Raw genomic sequence first — 20499 nt, 5'->3', positions numbered from 1 at the left:
AGTTTCCAAATTGTGTTTCTGTTTAAGATAATTGCATTTGTAATGTGCTGTTGGTGGAATCCTGCTTGCTCAGCTCCTATTTAGTGGTTGTGACCCCTGTTATTTTCTGACTGACAATGATTTTGTTTCTGGTGCTTTACAACTAGCTCTAAATATCTATAAAAACCCAAGCAACTTTTAAAATCACTAGCTTGGTTTTGTAATTTGGCCTCGAATTTGACAAAGACTTGCCCTTAAGTCTGTTATTAAAAAGTAGATCATCCTTTCATCGACGGAACGATGCCAAAATCAGAAACGTCTTTTCTTAAAGCGATCCTGAAAAGCATTTTCATTCCTGATGTCCCTTCCAGGATGGATAACTGTAAAGCAGTTTTGGCTGAGTGTCCAAACAACTCGCTCCAAAATGCTGCCAAGATTTAACAGTTACCACAAAGAAATATTCCCGTTAACACAGTGCTGGTCTTCCTACAATGACTCAGTTTGAAATCAAACTTAGAAAGATCTGAACCGTTTTCAGAATTTCCTGGTCCAGAACTGTGGAACAGCAAAATGACAGCAATACTAAGTTATTTTCTACCATTTTGGATGCATTATGTATTTATTTTCACCATGTTTCAAAGATTTCATGTCCCACTTAAGTTGTTTAATTTCACCAGGAAACAAATTCATCCATCCATTGTCTATACTTGCTTAAACTTCCAGTAGGATGGTGTCTATCTCTAGTGGACGTCACAGACCATCACAAAGACACACAACCAGGCATACACTAAGACCAATTTAGACCAACCAGTTAAACCTAACAAATGTGGAAGGAAGCCAGAGTACCCAGAGAGAACCTACGCATGCACACGGAGAACATGAAACCTCCAGCGAGAAAGACAAGATAAAAATGTTTTCACAATTATTCACTACTTTGTGTTGGTCCATAATAAAACTCCAATAGAAAACATCAAACTCTGAACCTAGAAGTCAAAGTAAACACTACAATCAAAGGCGAAAAAAATACCCACTAGTATATTTGAACCTTTTTATTCTTGTCAGAGGATGAACAAAATACTGATGACGATACAATAATCACCACAGTCCGTAACGTCACTTTGGCTGCAGTAGAATGGTAGAAGTTACACAGTGCAAAAATGCTCAGCTAAGACCTTCACACTTTCACGTATTTACACAGCTATACACAGCTTATACAACATATTAACAATTATAGAGCGAGACTCGGGTGACCGTTTCGCCACATCCTGGTAGGAAATTATAAAGGCATGCTCATCACACTAAGTGCTGCTATAGCCTACGTCACTAGGAGAAGCGCGGAGTCGGTGAAACGCAGAGAGGGCTGGGCGGGTCAGGGGATTTTCTCTCTTTTCTCCTCACGTCATGTAAATAGAAAATAAGATTTGGCTGCCTTGGCAGTGGTGTCCGTCGCTTGTTGAACAGGCTTCTTTCGGCTGTTCCGTGCTGTGAACTTCCTTCCCCCTTCGCTTCCGCTTTCCCAGACGAAGGCGGAAGGACTTTGAATGCCACGCCAGAGAAAGCCACAGGTTTGTTTTCAAGCAAGAGTCAGAGGGATAAGAAAGTGAGGCTGCCTTCAACTCTTCAGGCACTCGTTTGTTCGCATGCGATGTCTTTACATGCCGCGGACAGTTGAATATATATATCTATGTATTTCTTTTAATAGTTTTTTTCTCCTAGCTAAAAAAAACATCACCACGCATGTCAGGAGCGGATGTCTCGTGGATGTAGAAAAAGGTTAGCAGGTATTAAAAGCTCCTGCGTGAGCTTTTGAATGGTCCATGAGGTTATTTAGTTTGTGTAGCATGCAAAAGCTTGGCGTAGCGCTTTATGGACACAGCTCCTTGGTACCTCGCTCTCACGGTTTCGGGCTGAGGCACAGAGATGAATCTACCTTGTCAATATTTGCGCGGGGTTGCATGACGGTAGCCTTCGCTGCTCCGCTGGGATCTGAGGCTGCACGGTTTCTAGGCAGCCGTTCCTTTTTCCTTTCTTCTTCTCCTTGAGAAAGACAGACTAAGCAACAAAATATGCTCTATATTACATTAATTTAATAGTTATCATATGTTCTTTTAGCACAGGAGAACCGCATCTCCTAATCTGAACCCTCAGGATCTCTGGATGTGACTCACTTGAAGTTTAGCGAACAGCGTTGACCAGCTTTTTCCTAAATGTGCTGTATTTTCAGTCTGAAGGGATCAGTTCCATCCTCGACTCCCTGAGCAGACCCTAATCAAACTTTAATGAAGGCAAATTTTATAACCAGGATGTGAACGCAGGATGAAAGCTTGTTTCTCCGACGTGTGGAGCACAGTTTCTGTAGTTCGAGAAATCAGGAATCGTACTCGGACTGCAATTCCCCCCCCCCCCCCCCCCTTCATTCTCAGAGTGAACATAGATAGATATACAATAACGTCTCTTTGACAGCAGCAGAGTACGGGGTTTATTCCCAGTGATATTCAGATCCGGTTAGTAAAGGCTGAGCTAAGTGAACAGTGGGTATGGTCTCTATAACAAACAGCTACATGGCTCAATTCTGGTTGCTAACACGTTTGTTTTGTTCTTCCCTGAATCTCTTCAGAATTACTGAGGGACACTTTAAATGAGGTGAAAGTTACATGAGGTGATGCTTGGGGTCTACTTGAAGACAAAGACGGGGAACACTGCCCACCCCTCCTCTTTGGGGCCGCCTCGTCACTGCAGCTGGCATCCCCGGCAGTCGTCCTCCGGTTCGGTGTTGTCCGAGGAATAAGAGCTCTCCTCGCTCACTGCCAAACGAAAAAAACAACGTTAGTTTTTATAGGCTTTAGCAAGACGTAACACAAACTGAATTTCCTTTCAGTGGAAACTAAATGGGTTTCCAAACAGCCAGTCTAGATGGCTTAGACATCAATCTGGTTCAGTTATTACAGCTAGAGACCATCGATCAGGCCCTAAATCTGGGTGTAGTGATGGACTCAGACCTGAACCTTCAGAGTCACATAAAGGCAGTTGCAAAGTCGGCCTTCTATCACCCGACGAACATTTTCAGGATTAGAGGACTAATGTTTCAGTAAGATCTAGAGAAACTCATCCAAACTCATCCCAGTTCTGAAATCTTTACACTGTAGCTCATTGTATAAACTTCACAATACTTTAGTTAGTTAAATCACTGAACAACTTGCATACATTAATATGTCAAAGATTTGTCGTCGTTGTATCAACCTCCCAGTCCACCCAGGTTTTCCGGTTCTAGTCTGCTCTGCATCCCCAGAATCAGAACCAAATAGGGAGAAATAGCACTCAGCTTCTATGCTCCACTAATCTGGAACAAACTTACAGAAATTTGCAAAGATGCTGAAACATGGAGTTCCTTTAACTGAAAGCTAAAAAAAAAACAACCACTTTTTGAATTGCCTGTGATTCATAATAACATGCTGCTGAATTGTGTTATACAAATAAACTTGACTTGACTTGATGTTATGGACTGCTTCTCTAGCGCCTGAACCCTTCATGTTCAGGCTCTTTGAAATACAATTTCCTTTTATATAAAGGAAATCTGGTGGTAAACTGAGAGTGGGACATAACTGGGTGTTTCAACAGGCTAACAGTCCAAAACAAATATCCAAATCAACTCATAAGGGCCGTTCAGTTGGGAAAGGGGGCCTTCTATTCTACGAGTAGTGGTGCCAAACATTGTGCCACTGGTAAATTTGTTATTCTTAAAATGATTTCTTACAAAAAAAATGTTTCTACACCAATAAATAATGTACTAAGAATAAAAGTTCAACTTCTGTAAATTTTTTAGATTACGCTAGTTCCAATAAAAGTTGCTTGTTTTAACTCTGTATAGAAATATTTATCAGGGGAGCCACTGAATATGCATCTGCAAGAAAACAGAAAGGATGTAGAAACCCAAATGTCATGTGGTGACTCAAAACGTGCCCAGATGATTCTCTGAATTTCCCATCAGATTACAGGTAAAGGTTGCAGTTCGGCTTTCTATCAACGTGCAATTTGAAAGCAAGAGGCAGCTACGTTTTGAATGCAGTCGAAGGCTTCTATGTGGTGCACATCTACGCTTGTGAAAGATTATTGCTGAATGACAGAAAGAAGTTTAGGAGCAGGAAGGAACGAGTTGGGCGGCGGGTTGAAATGTTCCACCAGTCCTGCCTCCGACGGAAACAACTGGTCTGCTGCTAAGAGGACTGAAATCGTAGCAGAAGGGCTTCAAGCCAAATTTAAAAGGTCATTTCTAAAAGGCAACAAAGTTGGTGATAAAAACGGTGTCCAAACAATCCCGAAACAGGCCTTCGAAGTTCTAAATCAGAATCGACATTTATTCCCCTCTACACTTAAATGTTTCAGATCATCAAAGTCATTTTAATATCAAATAAAGGCAACAATGAATATAAAAAAAACAGTTTTCACAAGATGCTTTCATTTACTAAAGTAAAACACTGTTAAAAATTAATTGCCTGCCATACCCAATAACTGCTTGTAGGCCATCCTTACCTGCAGCAGCAGGCAGTGAATCTTTTACATTGCTGTCAAAGACTTTGGGCACACTCTTCTTTGCAGGGCTATTTTTAATTTATCATCGTCTCGGGGCGTTTTGAAGCAGAATGTTTAAGCCAATGCCAAAGCATCCCGATTGGGACTGGGCCTCCCTGAAACATCAGATCCGCGACTCCAATGTCTCTCTGCTCGGCGTTCTAACCATACAGCCAGACGGCGAATTAAAGGATGGAATATCCTCTCTGCTGCTCGAAATTGAGCCGTTGGCGTATCACGACAGTCGTGTAGCAACCGCAACAGTCTTCAGTCAGAGACGTCCTTAGATTCACTGGAAGACTGACAGCTACAGGAGAAGCTTTCTGCCCACAGAGCAAATATCCACAACAACTCCAGACAGTGATGATCCTGGAGCGTTTGGGTTATTCTGGGGTTTTATTTTGACTATGTCCTCCTTTTTTATTCATGCTCAACCTAGATTATTCTGTTTTCAGCTTTGTTTATTCTTGATTTTCCTTCGATCAATGCTTCACTTTTGTTATTCCTTTCTTCCTCCTCAGTTGCTATCATGTTCATTAGCCTCTTTCCCTCAGCCTGCCTCCCTGGTCTCCTCTCCCAGCTGCACCCTGTTTCCCAGTCAGCCACTTGTCAACTAATCAAGCTCTTTCTTTTCTTTCACTCACTGCTGGATTCTTCCATTACTCATTTCTCTGCTCGCTGTTCTCCCGCACCACTTAGGTTATTTTGCATTGCCTGTCTATCAGCACCAAGTCTAGATTTCCCCTGTGCACGCCTGTAAGTTCTTGAAGTCGCTACATTACGTCTCCTGCCTCCGTCTCTGCCCGCATTCTGGGTCCAACTGCAATACCCATTATGAGACTTAAGACGCATTTAATTTCCCTTTGGGATAAATCCAGTGTTTTGTTTTTTTTAGCCATGCAGATATGGGCTTGCAGGTGTGCTTTGTATTATTATCCTTAGTAAACTACTGTACGTGTGCTTGAGCAAACCCAGGATTTCCCTCAGTGTATTATAAGCCTGGCGGGCCACCAGGCTATGCATTATTTATTTAAGTCTTTTAAAATATTTGCATTTTTTAAGACTTTATAGTTGGTGTTTAGGTGTTAATCTTCCAATCTTTCAATAACACATAATTATCAAGTGATGTTTTTCAAATTTCGTATCAATTTTAAACATGTTTTAACTCAGAACAACGACAGGCCGCTGGATGAGCGACTGCCCTAACACCCAACCACCGGGCTTAGCAGGTTTTCTGGGGGAAACCTTGAAACTGATGGCCGGTACTCTCATGGCAGAGCGAAAGGGGATGGTGGCTGATTTTCACACCTTTGCAGAGCGAGATAAGATCGGAGGATGAGATCGGTTTCTCATATAAGTATGGACCGATCGCCTGTCTCCCAAAATTAAGGAAATTGGGTCCAATTTATTGACCAGCCAATTTATCACACTATCTAAACATGTGCTATAAAAGTTTTAAAGTATTCCTTACACTTTTTATTAAGTAGTGCCGTATTACATTTGCTCCATTTCTTCTTCTTTTTTTGGTGTTTTTTTTTAAACACCAATCTGCCAGTGGGCTAGAGATGGAAATCAGCCACCTCACTTTGATCTCATGTACTTTACAAGCTAATGTTCATAAGTAGGTATTGACACATTTTTAAAAATACACTCAACTGATAGTTCTACTGCTTAAGCCAAAATCAAAGCAGCACCGAGCCATCCCACTACCACCACAAGGTTTGACTGTCGTTCTGAAATGTTGCTCTGTTACTTTTCCACCACATGTAACAACTGTTACCTTCTTCAAAGTTACACTTTTTATTATCATCAAACGTTTTCACCAAACACCTAGCGAAACAATCAGATATTAAATACAAGACAGGTCTCTGTGATCTTTTTTTCTCCCAGCCTCGCTCTTGTATTTTTATCATGAACTCTGTTTTAACTGAAGCAAAAAAGGCCTGTAGGGATTTTTTCACGTCTTGTCCTAGTTGTCTTTGATATCAAAATTCGTTTGGTGGTTATAAAGAGTCGATTGTGACAAAGAAGCAAAAGTAGAAGAAATCTGCATGGTAGCTGCCCATTTTTTTTCTTTGTGGCAAGAAGAACACCGGTGAACTCGGAGAATGAAACGGTGAGACTTACGCCACTCAGTCTGGATGGGGAGGAAGGCCCTGTCGCCGTTCTCCCTGATCATCTCCTCTATCCTGTCCAGAAGCAGCGACACGCTCCTGTCCTTGCCGGGCGTCTTACTGTCCAGCACGTGGTAATAGTTCCCACAGTACTCCAGCAGTCTCTGCAGCTCCCGTCCTCCCCGGAGGATGTGCTCCTCGATGGGCGTGTGTCCCAGCCAGTCGCCGCAGCTGAACAGCACCATGGTGTGGAGGCAGGCGTTGTCTCCGAACAGAGTCTCGATGTGCGCCAGGAGCGTCCGCCTCTTCCTGGCCGTGAGCGACGAGACGACGGGGAGGACCAGCAGCAGCGTGTGGGGCCCCGGCCGCAGGAGGGCGGCCCCGCGCTGCGACTCCTGCCGGATCCGCTTGGGGGTCCGGCTCACCGAGAACCAGTCCCAGCCCGGGGTGTCGACGATGGTGACCCGGCGGCCGCACACCAGCGCTTGCCTCCTAAGGCACAGCTCCGTCTCCTGGCCCGACTCGAAGAAGCGACGGCCCAGGATGGAGTTCCCCACCGAGCTCTTCCCGACGCCCTTCCAACCCAGCAGCAGCAGCCTCAACTCTGGAGACCCAGTAAAAAAAGAAAGAAAAAAAAAAGCACAAATGTAAGCAGAATCAAAAATCAAGGTCCCCCCACCCCCTTAAGCACCCATCTGGTCTGTTGTTTCCGCCTGAGCAGCATTAACAACACATGTTCACTTTACCCTCTTGAACACACTCTAACACACCCACACACCCACACACACACCTCGGGGAGGTCCTCCGATCATCTGCTCCCTCTGCCGGGCGTGCTCCTCCATCCTCATCCGCTCTTCCTCCAGCGCTCTCCGGGCCTGCTCTTCCTCCAGCAAAATCAATTCATTCACCTCAAAGTACCAGCCTGCGTGAAGGAACCAATGAATAATTCACCGAGTCATTTTAGGTCAGCTCCGCAACACAAATGGTGTCTGGATTAATAATACAATGTTCAGAGAAGCCGCATGAATACTGCATAAAAGGTGCTACTATTTATAACGGAGTAAAAAGTCATAGCCGCAGAGTTGGTTCGCAAACCTTGGTTGTCGGTGACCAGTTCTTCCACCTTCTCCATCAGCTCAGGTACCTGGGTGTTTTCCTCTGAGTCTTTAAGGGTGTTATCAAAGGCATGGTACCTGTGAAAAGATACAAATATCTCATTTTCCAAACCTGTTTTTTCACAAATAAAAAAATGCAAAAAGTGTGGCGTGAATTTGCATTCAGGGGTTTGGAGTCGTCGTCTCATTTCTTCTTGCATCTCTAACAGGTTTTTGTCCCTGAGACGAGATTACCTCTCATCTGAGGGAAGGGGGAATCTCATCCAACTCAGACGAGATTCCCTGTCTCTGCTGAAGATTCCCCCCAGCTTTGGGCTGCCAACACCATGTTTCACCAACAGAAGGGTCTGTGCAAACTGTGCAGTGTTTGTTTCCTACCATATTTAGCAAGTCTTTGCCTCATCAAACTAAAGCATCTTCTTCCATGTGGTTACATCATCTACACCGTTCTGGTAAGCCGGGCTTGTTGGGGCTTCCTTAAGGCCAGATTTGTGGAATGACAACGCTCGTTCGACAGACCTCTCCTCTAAACTAAACAGTCACTGATCTCTTCCGACTCCAACTATGGCCCTACCTGCTTCCACATCTCTCCACCAGCCACTGCAGGGCCTCTCCAGTGTTGGATATGTGCTCCTCGATGAACACGCCTTTGGGCAGCTTGTCCACTCCAGTAAAGAGGACCATGCAGTACCTCCAGGTCCCTCCGCCCAGAGCCCCCAGCTGCTCCTCTGCTGCCTTCTGTTCCCTGTCACCAAACGGCTGGCTGATGGACACCACCAGCAGGATGGCGTGCGGTCCGGGAGGGCACAGGATGGCGCCCATGCAGGGGCCCTCGCTGTCCAGGCTCGGCGGGGGACGAGCGGGGCTGTCCGACTCGGCGCCGGCGTTGTCGTCCGTGTTGCGCTCATCGTCGTCCTCGGGGTCGGCCGGGACGGCCCAGGACGGGGTGTCGACCACCGTGACCCGTCGGCCGTAGATCTCCATCTGGCCCACGTTGCTGTGGGTCGTCTCCGTCCCGGCGTCGAACATCTCGTCTCCGAGGATGGTGTTAGCGGAGGAGGTCTTGCCCGATCGGGGCCCGCCGAGGATCAGCAGCCGGCGCTCAGGGGGGTGGCGGCCCCGGTGGTCTCCTATTGGCATAAAGAAAAATGAGATTGAATGATTTTGAATAAACCACTGCTGCCTCAGTTATTGGTACCCACAATAATCGCTTCAAAATATCTATTTTTTTCTCAGGAAAATTAAATTGTCCTGTCTTTATTTGTAATTATCTCAAATATTTATTACATCTTGGGTATGCATAAAAAATAAACGAAGGATGTAAATGAAATAAACTGCAAAGATTAACGTTGGCTGGCGGTTTTCTTTTGCAATTATTATGTAATATTTGTTGGATCCTATTATTATACACGGAACAGTATAACGAACCTCCGACAGGCTTGAACGGAATGATTGACTGGTACACATCATTCTCAATAGCGAGAAAAGTAAATCAGAAAACGGGCATCCAAAAAAGATTGTATTAGTGGTCCGGAAAAACGGAAGAAAATGAAGTAGAGGAAGAAAAAGGCTAAAGGTAACACATTTGTTGGTGATGTGGGCTAGATAAGAAAAGATGCAACGCTTTTATAAAATTTTGTTAGCAAAATGATTTGTCCTGCTAGCTAGCCTCGGATAATTGTTAGAATTTGTTCTAACAAACAAATTAGAACAGAACGTAGCTTTATGACGTTTCGCGGTACTAAATGAACGTCAAACGTCCAGACCTGCTTATTCAGATTCTGTCACTACACTAGGGTCCTCCGAACAATTTCTCGCTTAGGCTCCCCAAAAAGCTAGAAACGGCCCTGTTTTTCTCCAGTAGGTCCTAAGAGAGCGTGAAATCGTAAAATACAAATCTTGTGAGCGACGGAAAATAATTCGTCATCGAATCTTCAGTCAGTCATCAGAAAGATCCAAATTACCACAGAAATGGTTCAACAGCACAGGACCACCTCAGCCCCCAGATCCAAAATATATTAAAAAAAACCTGTGTGGTGAACTGAAGAGAAGAGAGCATAACACAGGACTAACGTAGGGAGGTAGAAACCTTTGAGTCAACCTTCACAGAAGAAGACTAAGTGCCGTCCTCCAGACAGAAAAGGTTGTATGAAGAATGAATAGCAGGCGTAGCTACCTGCTATTCAGGTGTGGCATTATCATATGTCCCGATAATATCATATTATCGGGGCATATGATAATCAGCAGCAGTGGGCTGATTATCATATGCCCTGAGTGAAGAGTTATAAGTCAAGGAGAAATTTTGATGAAATAGCATCAGAGCTGAATGTGGATGCTCAGCAGCTGGCAGGAGAAGCGACGAACGCCCCGAGAGGATGAGGAGATGAGGAGATGAGGAGCCGGGGGGGAACTTCATTGATTTCCTCCCGCAGAGGACTGCTGATGAGACTTTCTGTGCGTGTAGCTAATTCCAAGCGGCGCAACAGTTTCCCTATTTAGAGGAAACTGGGAAAGAAACAGAGCTGAGAGTTTTCCCAGGGATGGTGTGGTCAAATGAAGGTTGATGATGTGGCACCTGTTCCAGCAGAGAGAGAGAGAGACAAGAGAGAGAAGAAGGAAAAAAAAAACACTTACCGGTGTCAGAGGCAGAGGACACAGCAGCCATCTTGAGCGTTGAACCTCTGGCTTCCTCCTCCTCGGGCCCCCTCCTACGTCTCCTTCTCGCCTCCACGGTGGATTCCTTTCCTCTGGCTTCTTCAGAAAGCGAAGTGGCGTACACAGGCCTGCTTCTCGGCTCCTGCTTTCACTTTAAGCCTCATTCTACTGCAGTGTTACTCACTTCATCCTCAGTTTCTTGACTCCCACTCGTCCCTCATGCCCCTCAGCCCTCCTCTGTAATCTGCTGTATCTCCCACAGCTTCCTCCTCACATTAACCCCTCTTCAATGTACCACTTTCTCCTTGTCCACCAACGCTGTCTCCTTTGTCTTCTTCTTCGTTTTTTTTTATCTCTCCAAGCAGACGGGAAACATTGTGCAATGCAGGAAACTGGATGCCAAATCCACCCCTGCCTCTGCAGCTCCAGAAGGATGTCTCGTCATTTCTTTCTTTCTTTTTTTTTTTTTAGGCAAAGAGGGGGAAATGTTCCTCTCACTCACTCCAGCAGCAGCAGCAGCAGCAGAATGGACCTGTACACAGACTGCAGTTAGGAGGACTGATGGAAGGAAGGATAGACGGAGAAAGAGAGAGAGAGAGGGAGGGTCAGAAATAAGAGCAAGAGAGGGAGAGAGGGCGGACTCTTCTGTTTACAGCTGGCTGCTGTCCCCAGGTGCTGCATAACATACAAACACAATTAATTATATAACCCCTGCAGACAGAAATAACACAAGGCAGAAAGAGGCACTCATACATATAAATATTAACACAAGAGAGGATCTTATGTAACACCTGAAAGCTCCTATAAATAGCAGATAGCAGTAAGGAGATATAACACTAATATTTTCTAACATGAAACACAGAAATTAGTATCGATATGCGCCAATTAAGACACGGCAAAACCACAAAACAGTAAAAGTCCAAGCATAACATATTCTGTGTGCACTTCTTTAAAACACAATAACACCGTTGAGGCATTTTTATAAGCGTTCGTTGCCATAATTCTACGTGTTTTAGCCAAGTACACCTCGTTACCGCTTGGCCGTTGCTAGGGAGTTCGTTTTGCCCAAGACATCTCGGTATGCCGTACAGCGTCTCCAAGAGTCGCGATTCGACCTCACCACCAACGGTAACGTCGGCGCGTCTTCCATGTTGTGAGTGGCGTCTGCTCAAGCTGTCCTTGGACACGGGCTTTTCTGAGAACAAAAAGGCTAAAAGTTAACAAGTTCGGATACTCGCAGTCAGTCGTTTGCGAGATCGGGGACAAAAAAAAAAGAAACCATATTTGCGAATTTATGTAAGAAAGTAAAATAAATACAAAACACCGACCTTAACTAAATGTACTATAATAAGAGTTGTTGCAATGTCAAATTTCACTTTGGGTTAGTTAAAAGTATTGCTCAATTGCTGAGTTTATTATTATTATTATTATTATTATTATTATTATTATTATTATTATTATTATTATTATTATTATTATTATTATTTCCCTTTTCACATTTTATTTATTTCGGGGTTTTTTTCAAATTTATTTAAACTTTAATTTAGTATATTTTTTTTATTATATGTTGTCATATCTATAATATATATTATTTAATAATTAAAAGACCAAAATATCAGAAATATCTTTGGTATTAAGTTTTAGATAACATTTTATTATTATTATTATTATTTAAATTTCTTAACTTAGTTACTAAGACTAACTACCATACTTACTACTATAACATGATATATAAATCATTGGCACAGATCGGCCTTGAACAGATTCCAAAATTATTTCCAATTGTGTATATGTGTTGTACAAAGTTACGCATGACATTGCAATGATCATCCAAAATATTTGAATAGACATTTTACTTACTTTCCTCAGACAACGTTTTTCAAGTTGTATTTTATGACCCCGTGGAGAAGGGGAAATTTATAGCTTTCTAAGACTTGACCAATGGGGTTTAATCTAAGTTTGGAGAGAAAACAAAAACTTTCTTTTGTTTGGAGTGGAGCTGTTGTACTATTGCAACACTGTGTCTTACGGTGTTAATTTAGTAGAAGTACGTAGTTTAAATTCTGATAATGTTTTAAGTAGAGAGTTCTTTCAGTTCATAAAATTATAACAATTTCTGTCGAATATTTGCGTTGTGGTTCGTACTCCAAATCAGAAGGTGGCGGTATTGCACTTGTAAGCTGTCGGCCATCCACCAGCGAAAGAAGAAGAAGAAGACAAAGCGGAACGGGAGGGATCCAAGCGAGGAAAGGCGTGGAAGCCGCCTGGTGGTTTTATGCAAAAAGCTTCGGGTAGACCGTTTTCTTTTAACATCCTCGTCCGGCAAACATGGAGGGAGACGAGGAGTTCATGAAGTACCGCTCTCCGCTAGTGTCTAGATATGCAAGCAAGGAAATGGCCTATAACTTCAGCGACAAGAAAAAATTCACAACGTGGAGGAAGCTGTGGATCCTACTGGCCAAAGCTGAGAAGGTTTGACCCGCTTTTTTTTTTGCTTCGCTCTTTGTCCCACTTTGAACGACTTGTGAACTTTTGAAGCTTGCGACCTTCACAGACCTCTCAAATTTCCCGGTCTAAATATAGTGGAGGACCGTGGCTGCAGCACATACGGAAATACTGCTGGACTACAAATACTTTTGGCCATCTACATAAAAATAGTAACTGGATAAATGCCTCTGTGATTAATAATGCAATGACTATACACAGAAATAATACAGGAAACTCTAAACAGATTACATTTATTAGTTTTATTATGCGGTTTAATCTTAAATAGTTGTCTAGCACACTCATTAATTCCCAGTTAATGAGTTATGAGGATTCATAACAAAGAAATGAAAAGTAGAAATTAGTCATCGAAAGCCTAACCCAGTAATTCTTCAAGAAAGTCTTTGCCTCCACTTGCTTTTGTCATCATAAATCATCCAGTTAATTTTAATATATATGATGGTAATTAAACTGCTATGATGGTTGAGGCTGTTTAATTGCTCCACGGCCTGTAAGATGGAACCATAAATTCAGTTCTCTTAGTCTCTACAAGGAACAAAATGACAAACTTGTTTGAGTGGCCTACTCAAAGTCCGGACTTACTGTTTAGTCTCTCATGTTCAAAAAGTGTCTGAATTAAAAATCAATTCTGCAAAGTAGAATTTAAAAATCTTGCATAAGACATGCATCCAAATGCCATTTTGTGTTTATGCAGGTTATTTTTGTCTGGCTTTTAAAATTTGTTATGCTGACAAATCAAGAACGTCTTTATTAGCTTTGGGTCGACCAAAACATTACCAATTACTTTTTTTCTGGCAGTTTTAACAGATCACTATCTCTTCATATCCATGTACTTTTATCAGGACGGTGCATGTGCCTCATTTGTCTTTTCCACTGCTGATGTTGATTGAATAGATTTTGTTTCTGGGAAAGTCATCCATAAGTGTTATCAGAGCCGACTGCACACGTTTCAGTGGATAAGAAGGGTTGCAAATTTCCCAAATTCTGTTTATATTTAGTCACATGATTGCAGGTTTGGGATTTATGACATGAATAAAATGTGCCAGCCTTACCTTTGTGCACATGTGATACTGTGATACCATTTGATTATTTAAATTTTTTTTGGCATGTCCAAAGATTTTATTTTATTTTTTTACATGAGTGTCTCATCTTAGAGACATCACAAAAACCACATCCACACTACTGACATGGAAAGCTCAAGTTCTACTGAAATGTCATGCTTACGCTATGCAGATGCTTTGTCTGCACTAATGAAAAGTCATTCGTCTTTTATGCAGAGTGTTTAAAGTTTCTGACTTCTCTATTTTTCTTTATTAGTTGACTAATAATTACTTGACCCGGTTTCTACACTCTCAGACTGTGTTGAGCTTTGAACATTCATCCCAAAATCAACGAGGGATCATTGAGTATGATAAGAAAAAACAAAACAAGTGCATGAGATTACTAACCCACTTTTTAAAACAATCAGATACATTTTCCACAATTTATCCAAGTACGCACAACGTGTAAGGGGAATGCATTAAATAAAGTTAAATTAACTTTATTTGACATTTCACCAAATGTGCTTTTTTTTGTTCATATTTAGATGAACACCCCTCATACTCCCCAAGGTCATGTGACCAGACAGGACACAGTTCAACAGCATCTTAACTCTGGAGCTCTTCTAATTCGATGAGGTGCCCTTTGAAGGGGCCGAAGTGAACATTAACAGACCCTTTCTCACGAGTGCTGCCTCACATGACATCCTACACACAGATTCACATTCACTATTTGGGGTTACTGTAGTGTTGCTAGGACAGGCACCGTTTGAATATAGCACAGTATTTTTCTGTAACCAGAGACAGCACTTGAAGTATATTTGTATTCTGACCTTTGTAGCCTAGCAAAGTTCCTTTTATTTTAGTTTTTTTTTTAGCATTTGGCTTTAAACTGTCTTGGTTTCATGTGTTCAGTCGATATATGTGTAGAACTGGCCTGTCTACTATCTGACCTTTGACCCCAGCTGGTTTTAGCAGTGTGCTCATGGGACCAAGCTGCTCATTCCTATGTAATCGAGCCGTTATCAGATTCCCATTGACTCTCCATAAAAAGAGACATTCCAGACTCATCAAGTTATTAGGAGATCTCACGAGGTCGGCTCATGCTTGTCCAAACTTCAGTCAACTGCTTGTGTTTTTTTCTGGTCAACCAAGTAATGCTGACAGTTCAACAAACTGCTGGATTGTTGGTGTGGAGGAAAAATAAGCGTGTTCTTCCATTGATTTCCATTAATGGTAAAGTTTCGGGGTCTGGGCATTTAACTATCTTACGGATCATCAGTTATTTATTTACCACAGTACAATCATACATTGTCAGTTTTACAACTTTTCCTTTTCAGTGGCGTTTAGGTTTGTACCTTACAATAATTTGTTTTACTTCCATGTCCGAATTCGTTAAATCTGTCAGTAGTGTGAACGTCACCTGATAGATGTTGTAAAGTTCTGTTCTGGTTCTGACCATCATTTTCTGTCCCTTGGCATTTCTCGGTAAGTTCCTCCCAACAACTTTATCACCAGAGCAGTTTGTGTTATATCAACAATCGACGTTTTAGTGCGAAAGTTTTAACTGCCCTAAGGCAGCAATCTAGCTGCGTTCCAAAGACAATGTTCACTTAGGCTCATTAATGTTGTAATTTTGTTTCTGTACATGTTGTTTGGGCCTATAAGATAATGCCATCAGCTGCTTGATAGAAAGGAAGTTTCAATATTTGACGTAAAATTAGATTGCAGGCTACAGTCAAACGTTGTCCTCCATTTGGCTCAGACACGGAGAAAATAAAAGCTGCAACTGAAGCTATAATGGTTAAACATAGAGGAAGATGGGGAGAGTGCTTATTGACAAGGTCTGCAAATGTCGACAGTGTTTGTAAACTTTACAGTGTAAAGAAAGGCATTTTCTTAGCTGATAAACTTTATGCTCACAAACGACTGAGGCGTTTGCCTCACTGATCAATTCTTGCCTTCTGTACATCAGAAACTAAAGATGACTGCGCATTTGTGAGTGGTAAAGTGTTTTGTGTGTTGAGTACGAATAGAAAAGTGTTCAACAAACTCACTCTATTTAGCACGTACTTCCTGTAACAGAGGTGTGGCTAGAGAGTACTTTTAAAAGTACTTAACTACTTTGGACAAGTGGAGATATATGATTTATTTATGCCTAATGTTGACGTTGACTTGTTTTCAGACAGCCTCTCTCAGTGTACACAGAACAACACTTTATGCTCACAAACATTTGATTGGTTTTGTATGTGGTCTTATGACCATAATATATGAAATTTATCTTGCAGTCAGGGACATCTAGTGGCAGCGGTCGACATTACCTCACCTACCCTGTTTTCCTTCAGTTTCTTCAAAAACACCCGTAATCGTAAACATCTGATTAGAACGAAACTCTACAAACCCAAACACTGGAGCTTGGCGTCGAGACATCTCTGCCTCGTCATTCCCCCTCAGGAATTGGGTCTGCCGATCACGGACGCTCAGATCCAGGAGATGGAGAGCCACGCCGAGGACATCGACTTCGCCATGGCCGCCGAGGAGGAGCGGAAGCTCAGGCACGACGTCATGGCTCACGTCCACACCTTCGCTCACTGCTGCCCCTCCGCCGCCCCCATCATCCACCTGGGAGCCACGTCTTGTTATGTCGGCGACAACACCGTCAGTATTTCTCCGACTGCATAATCCGAGAGGAAACCGTGCTGTGTTTATTTACATTCTCCACCTATTTTTGTTGTGTTGCATCTTTTCCCCAGGATCTCATTATGCTGCGTGATGGCTTTGACATCCTCCTCCCTAAGGTGAGGCTCAGATGTCGGTCTTGCAACAAGCGCCCCCACCCAGCTGTGCATCTCAGCTGTTTGGTAGCAAATCGGCGAGCCGGAATGAAGAGCTGCGCTTATTTAACGCCAGATTTGAACTTTACGTGACATCCACGTGTTTATGTAACAACTGAATCTTCCTCCAGCTGGCGAGGGCCATCGACAGGCTTGCAAACTTCGCAGAGAAATACAAAGACCTTCCTACGCTTGGCTTCACACACTACCAGTGAGTCCGTCCACATGTTTTCCTCCAAGTTTTTACTTTTCTCCGTCGCAAACCTTTGCTCCCCCTCCTCAACTCTCCTCCTCGCCCCAGGCCCGCCCAGCTCACCACCGTAGGGAAGCGGGCGTGCCTCTGGCTGCAGGACTTGGCGATGGACATGCGGAACCTGCAGCGAGCCCGTGACGACCTGCGTTTCCGGGGGGTCAAGGGGACGACCGGGACCCAGGCTAGCTTCCTGCAGCTTTTTCAGGGGGACCACAATAAGGTAGGAGAGATGAGGGTCGCTGGAGCAGCGGGCGACGGAAGAGATTTGATGGCATTCGTGGCGTTTTTGTGCCATCAGGTGGAGGAGCTGGACAGGAAGGTGACAGAAATGGCTGGATTCAAAAAGTAAGATATTTTTATGTTGTTTTTTTTAACTTGGCATCAATAACTGATGTAATGTGAAGCTTAAGCTATAGAGGTGGCTCATTTTTCCTTTTTTATTTGTCCGCTGTATTAAATTATGTTGTGTTTGCGAAACATTAGAAGACCGCTCTCACCTCCACAGTCTTCATCTCGTCCTGATGAACGTCCTGACAGCAGCTTTATGATCCAAACCCTGATCCGAGAACATCAACCGTCTCTGGACGTTAACGTCTTTGTCCTTTTCCTCAGAGCTTACCTGGTGACCGGACAGACATACAGCCGTAAAGTGGACGTCGACTCTCTGTCCAACTTGGCCAGTTTGGGCTGTACTGTCCACAAGGTATTACGGAGGACATAAATGCCTCCACCTAGTGGTTTTCACATGTAATTGACGTTGATTCTCCTCTTCAAACTGCTCTTTAGATTTGTACGGACATCCGTCTGCTGGCCAACCTGAAGGAAATAGAGGAGCCTTTTGAGAAAGAGCAGATCGGTGTGTTTTGCATGTTACAGCAGGAAGTTGTCCAGAAATGAAAGCTTAAGATAGTTTAAAGTTTAAGAAGTCGTTGCTCCCTCGCTGCAGGTTCCAGTGCCATGCCCTACAAGAGGAACCCGATGCGGGCAGAGCGCTGCTGCAGCCTGGCTCGGCACCTGGTGGCGCTGATGGCCGACCCACTGCAAACGGCGTCGGTCCAGTGGCTGGAGAGGACTCTGGACGACAGCGCCAACAGGTGTTATTACCAACACATGCAACAGATCTCACTGTAGACTAGCTAAAACAATCACTACACTTCTCTTTCGCTGACTCGCAGGAGGATCTCCCTCCCAGAGTCCTTCCTGACCGCAGACATCGTCCTCAGCACCCTGCAGAACATCACAGAGGGTCTGGTGGTCTACCCGAAGGTCATCGAGAGGCACATCCGCCACGAGCTGCCCTTCATGGCCACGGAGAACATCATTATGGCCATGGTGAAGGCTGGAGGGAACAGACAGGTAGGACGGCGTTTCTGATCATCAGATAAAGACAACCTGAAGGAATTCACAATTTATTTATTTGTAAGTTATCCAACACAATTCTTTTCCAGTCATTTCTTGTTTATACTGGTGTGGCAGGTGAAGCTTAACTTGGCGGTTCTGGCTTGCAGGTTAGCGAAGCATGAAATATCGGCTCTAACAATTAGCCGATTCGGGCTGCAAAGAACGATTATTTTACTTATCGACAATCAATCTGATTTTAAAATTGTCATCTGCAGATTTCTTTTAAGTATATTTTTTTTTAGTGCTAATTAAAAATACATTCAAATATCCAAATAAGCAAATAATTCAATTGCTTTTTAAAATAAGAAAATAAATATTTTGTTGCCTAAATACAATAACAGCTTACTTTAGGGAGCGTTTGACCATTCCTAGCGAAGGGTTAAAAAAAAACTTGTAACATCAACATATGAAAAGCTCAGTGATTTCTGCTTGACATCAATACTGTAAGGCAGATCTGGAGTTTTTTTTTTTTTTTTTCTTTAGATTATTGGATAGCAAAAAGTGCTCAGTAAGAGATTATAATTGTTGTAATTTTTTTTTTTTTTTTTACAGAATTTTAACCGGCTGAAGCTAAAATAATGCCACTTGAGGAGTTTTGGATTTAACATATTTACAGAAAGGTGTTTTTTAAAAATTATTAACAATTAATTGATTAGTTAATTAGTTGACAATTATTTCAATAAGTGATTCGTCACTATAAATACAATTAATCGCTTCAAGCCAGAAAGCCGATGCTAGTCATTTTCTTTGACACATCGACCCGATAAATAAAGCTGGGCCAATATTAAGAACTGATATTTATTTCCATCTTGTTGCCATCTGTTTCTGGAATGACCATGTGGTATTTGATTAGAAAGTGATGCAGCATAGGTTTGTGGGTAGCTTAACGGAAACAGAAAAGCGGTGCAGTGAGTGAGCGAAGTGGTTGTTTATTTTTTTCATGGTGTTAAAAGTGTAAATACATCCAGTACCGGTAAATATCAGTTATTGGCCATAACAGCAATATTAATATCGGATATCGATACACTTACAAGGACGGTGACATTTGATCCGTAGGCCCAGGCTGGTTTGGAAACTCGGATCGTCTTTATCTGTAGTTAAAACCTGAAGACTTGAGACTGCCCTGGTTACCAGGGATACCGTTCTTGTTTCCCTCCAGGACTGCCACGAGAAGATCCGGGTTCTGTCCCAGGAGGCGGCGGCTGTAGTGAAACAGGAAGGAGGCGACAATGACCTGCTGGCCAGAGTCCAGAGAGACCCCTACTTCACCCCCGTCCTGGGCCAGCTGGACGCCCTGCTGGACCCCAGCACCTTCGTCGGCCGCGCCCCACAGCAAGTGTGTTAGACGGCCAACGTGACGCTGCATGATTCTTCGACCTGCTGCTTTTATTTTGGACAGCGAAGTTTCAGAAACCTTGCCTCGGAACATGTTCACAAAGCAAAGTTGTTTTTTTTTCCTCCCTTTTTCTTCTGTCCTCCAGGTTGTGAGGTTCCTGTCTGAAGAAATACGCCCCCTGCTGGAGCCCTTTAAGTCGACGATGGATGTGAAGATTGAACTGGAGCTTTAAGGATAACAGGCACACTAATACCCGTATGGACAAAGTTGAGAGAAAGACAGTTGAATAAAAGTGTTTTTAATTCTACCTTCTCCTGCTGTGGTTTCTGCCGCCTGATGTAGGAGGTGAAATGGCGCCTGTGAGGAAGTTTATCCTTAGAAATGTTCTAATGAATGAGCTATTAACCACTAAGGGCTGGAGACTGTCGTTTGAACTTGTAGTGAAAAGTAGAATCTAGTTTATAGAAAAAGAGGAATAAATGTCAACTAATTTAGTATTCCGTTAATCATTAAATGGAGCATGCAGACTCAAAAAAAGACAGTTTACTGAAAGAATAACAGATCGCTAATAAAGCTCAAACTGCGCAAAACAAATACGCGTTTTGTATTTAAATGAAAAGAAAACGCATTTGTCTGTAAACCTGTTCTGCCCAGAGCTCCTCAAAGCGACATAGTTTTAGCCTTACCTGATTCAAATTCTG

General features: G+C 43.0%; 2 protein-coding genes across 4 annotated transcripts; one reads left to right on the top strand and one right to left on the bottom strand.

Moving 5' to 3' along the window:
* Positions 1-1013: 1013 nt before the first annotated feature.
* LOC116735101 (GTPase IMAP family member 8) lies at positions 1014-11559 on the bottom strand. 2 transcript variants are annotated; one of them, XM_032586715.1, is made up of 7 exons: positions 11467-11559; positions 10412-11107; positions 8352-8907; positions 7758-7855; positions 7453-7584; positions 6676-7266; positions 1014-2783 (listed from the first exon to the last, which is right to left on the bottom strand). In XM_032586715.1, the coding sequence occupies exons 2-7, from the start codon at positions 10440-10442 to the stop codon at positions 2710-2712; spliced, it is 1482 nt and encodes a 493-aa protein (XP_032442606.1). In that variant the 5' UTR covers positions 10443-11107; positions 11467-11559; the 3' UTR covers positions 1014-2709. The 2 variants fall into 2 exon arrangements, with proteins under 2 accessions (XP_032442606.1, XP_032442607.1); XM_032586716.1 differs by having other exon boundaries at positions 10412-10964; positions 11467-11517.
* Positions 11560-12638: 1079 nt separating this feature from the next.
* Positions 12639-20105, top strand: adsl (adenylosuccinate lyase). Of its 2 annotated transcripts, none has more exons than XM_032588198.1 (12): positions 12639-12904; positions 16429-16632; positions 16728-16772; positions 16940-17019; positions 17110-17281; positions 17360-17406; positions 17674-17764; positions 17848-17917; positions 18008-18155; positions 18237-18417; positions 19622-19798; positions 19944-20105. In XM_032588198.1, exons 1-12 carry the CDS (start codon positions 12761-12763, stop codon positions 20028-20030), a joined length of 1446 nt encoding a protein of 481 aa, XP_032444089.1. In that variant the 5' UTR covers positions 12639-12760; the 3' UTR covers positions 20031-20105. The 2 variants fall into 2 exon arrangements, with proteins under 2 accessions (XP_032444089.1, XP_032444088.1); XM_032588197.1 differs by having other exon boundaries at positions 12643-12904; positions 16320-16632.
* The last annotated feature ends 394 nt before the right edge of the window (positions 20106-20499 follow it).

This window comes from Xiphophorus hellerii, chromosome 16 (genome assembly GCF_003331165.1).
Source record: "Xiphophorus hellerii strain 12219 chromosome 16, Xiphophorus_hellerii-4.1, whole genome shotgun sequence".
NCBI classification, from domain to species: domain Eukaryota; kingdom Metazoa; phylum Chordata; class Actinopteri; order Cyprinodontiformes; family Poeciliidae; genus Xiphophorus; species Xiphophorus hellerii.
This window is presented reverse-complemented; position numbering and strand designations above follow the sequence as displayed.

Coding starts and splice junctions, on each gene's coding strand:
- LOC116735101 (XM_032586715.1), bottom strand. CDS start 10,442: ATGGCTGCTGTGTCCTCTGCCTCTGACACCG. Junction 7,267..7,452: donor GATCGGAGGACCTCCCCGAG/GTGTGTGTGTGG, acceptor CTGGGTCTCCAG/AGTTGAGGCTGCTGCTGCTG. Junction 2,784..6,675: donor CCCCATCCAGACTGAGTGGC/GTAAGTCTCACC, acceptor TTCGTTTGGCAG/TGAGCGAGGAGAGCTCTTAT.
- adsl (XM_032588197.1), top strand. CDS start 12,813: ATGCAAGCAAGGAAATGGCCTATAACTTCAGCGACAAGAAAAAATTCA. Junction 17,282..17,359: donor TTCAGGGGGACCACAATAAG/GTAGGAGAGATG, acceptor TTGTGCCATCAG/GTGGAGGAGCTGGACAGGAA. Junction 18,418..19,621: donor AGGCTGGAGGGAACAGACAG/GTAGGACGGCGT, acceptor GTTTCCCTCCAG/GACTGCCACGAGAAGATCCG.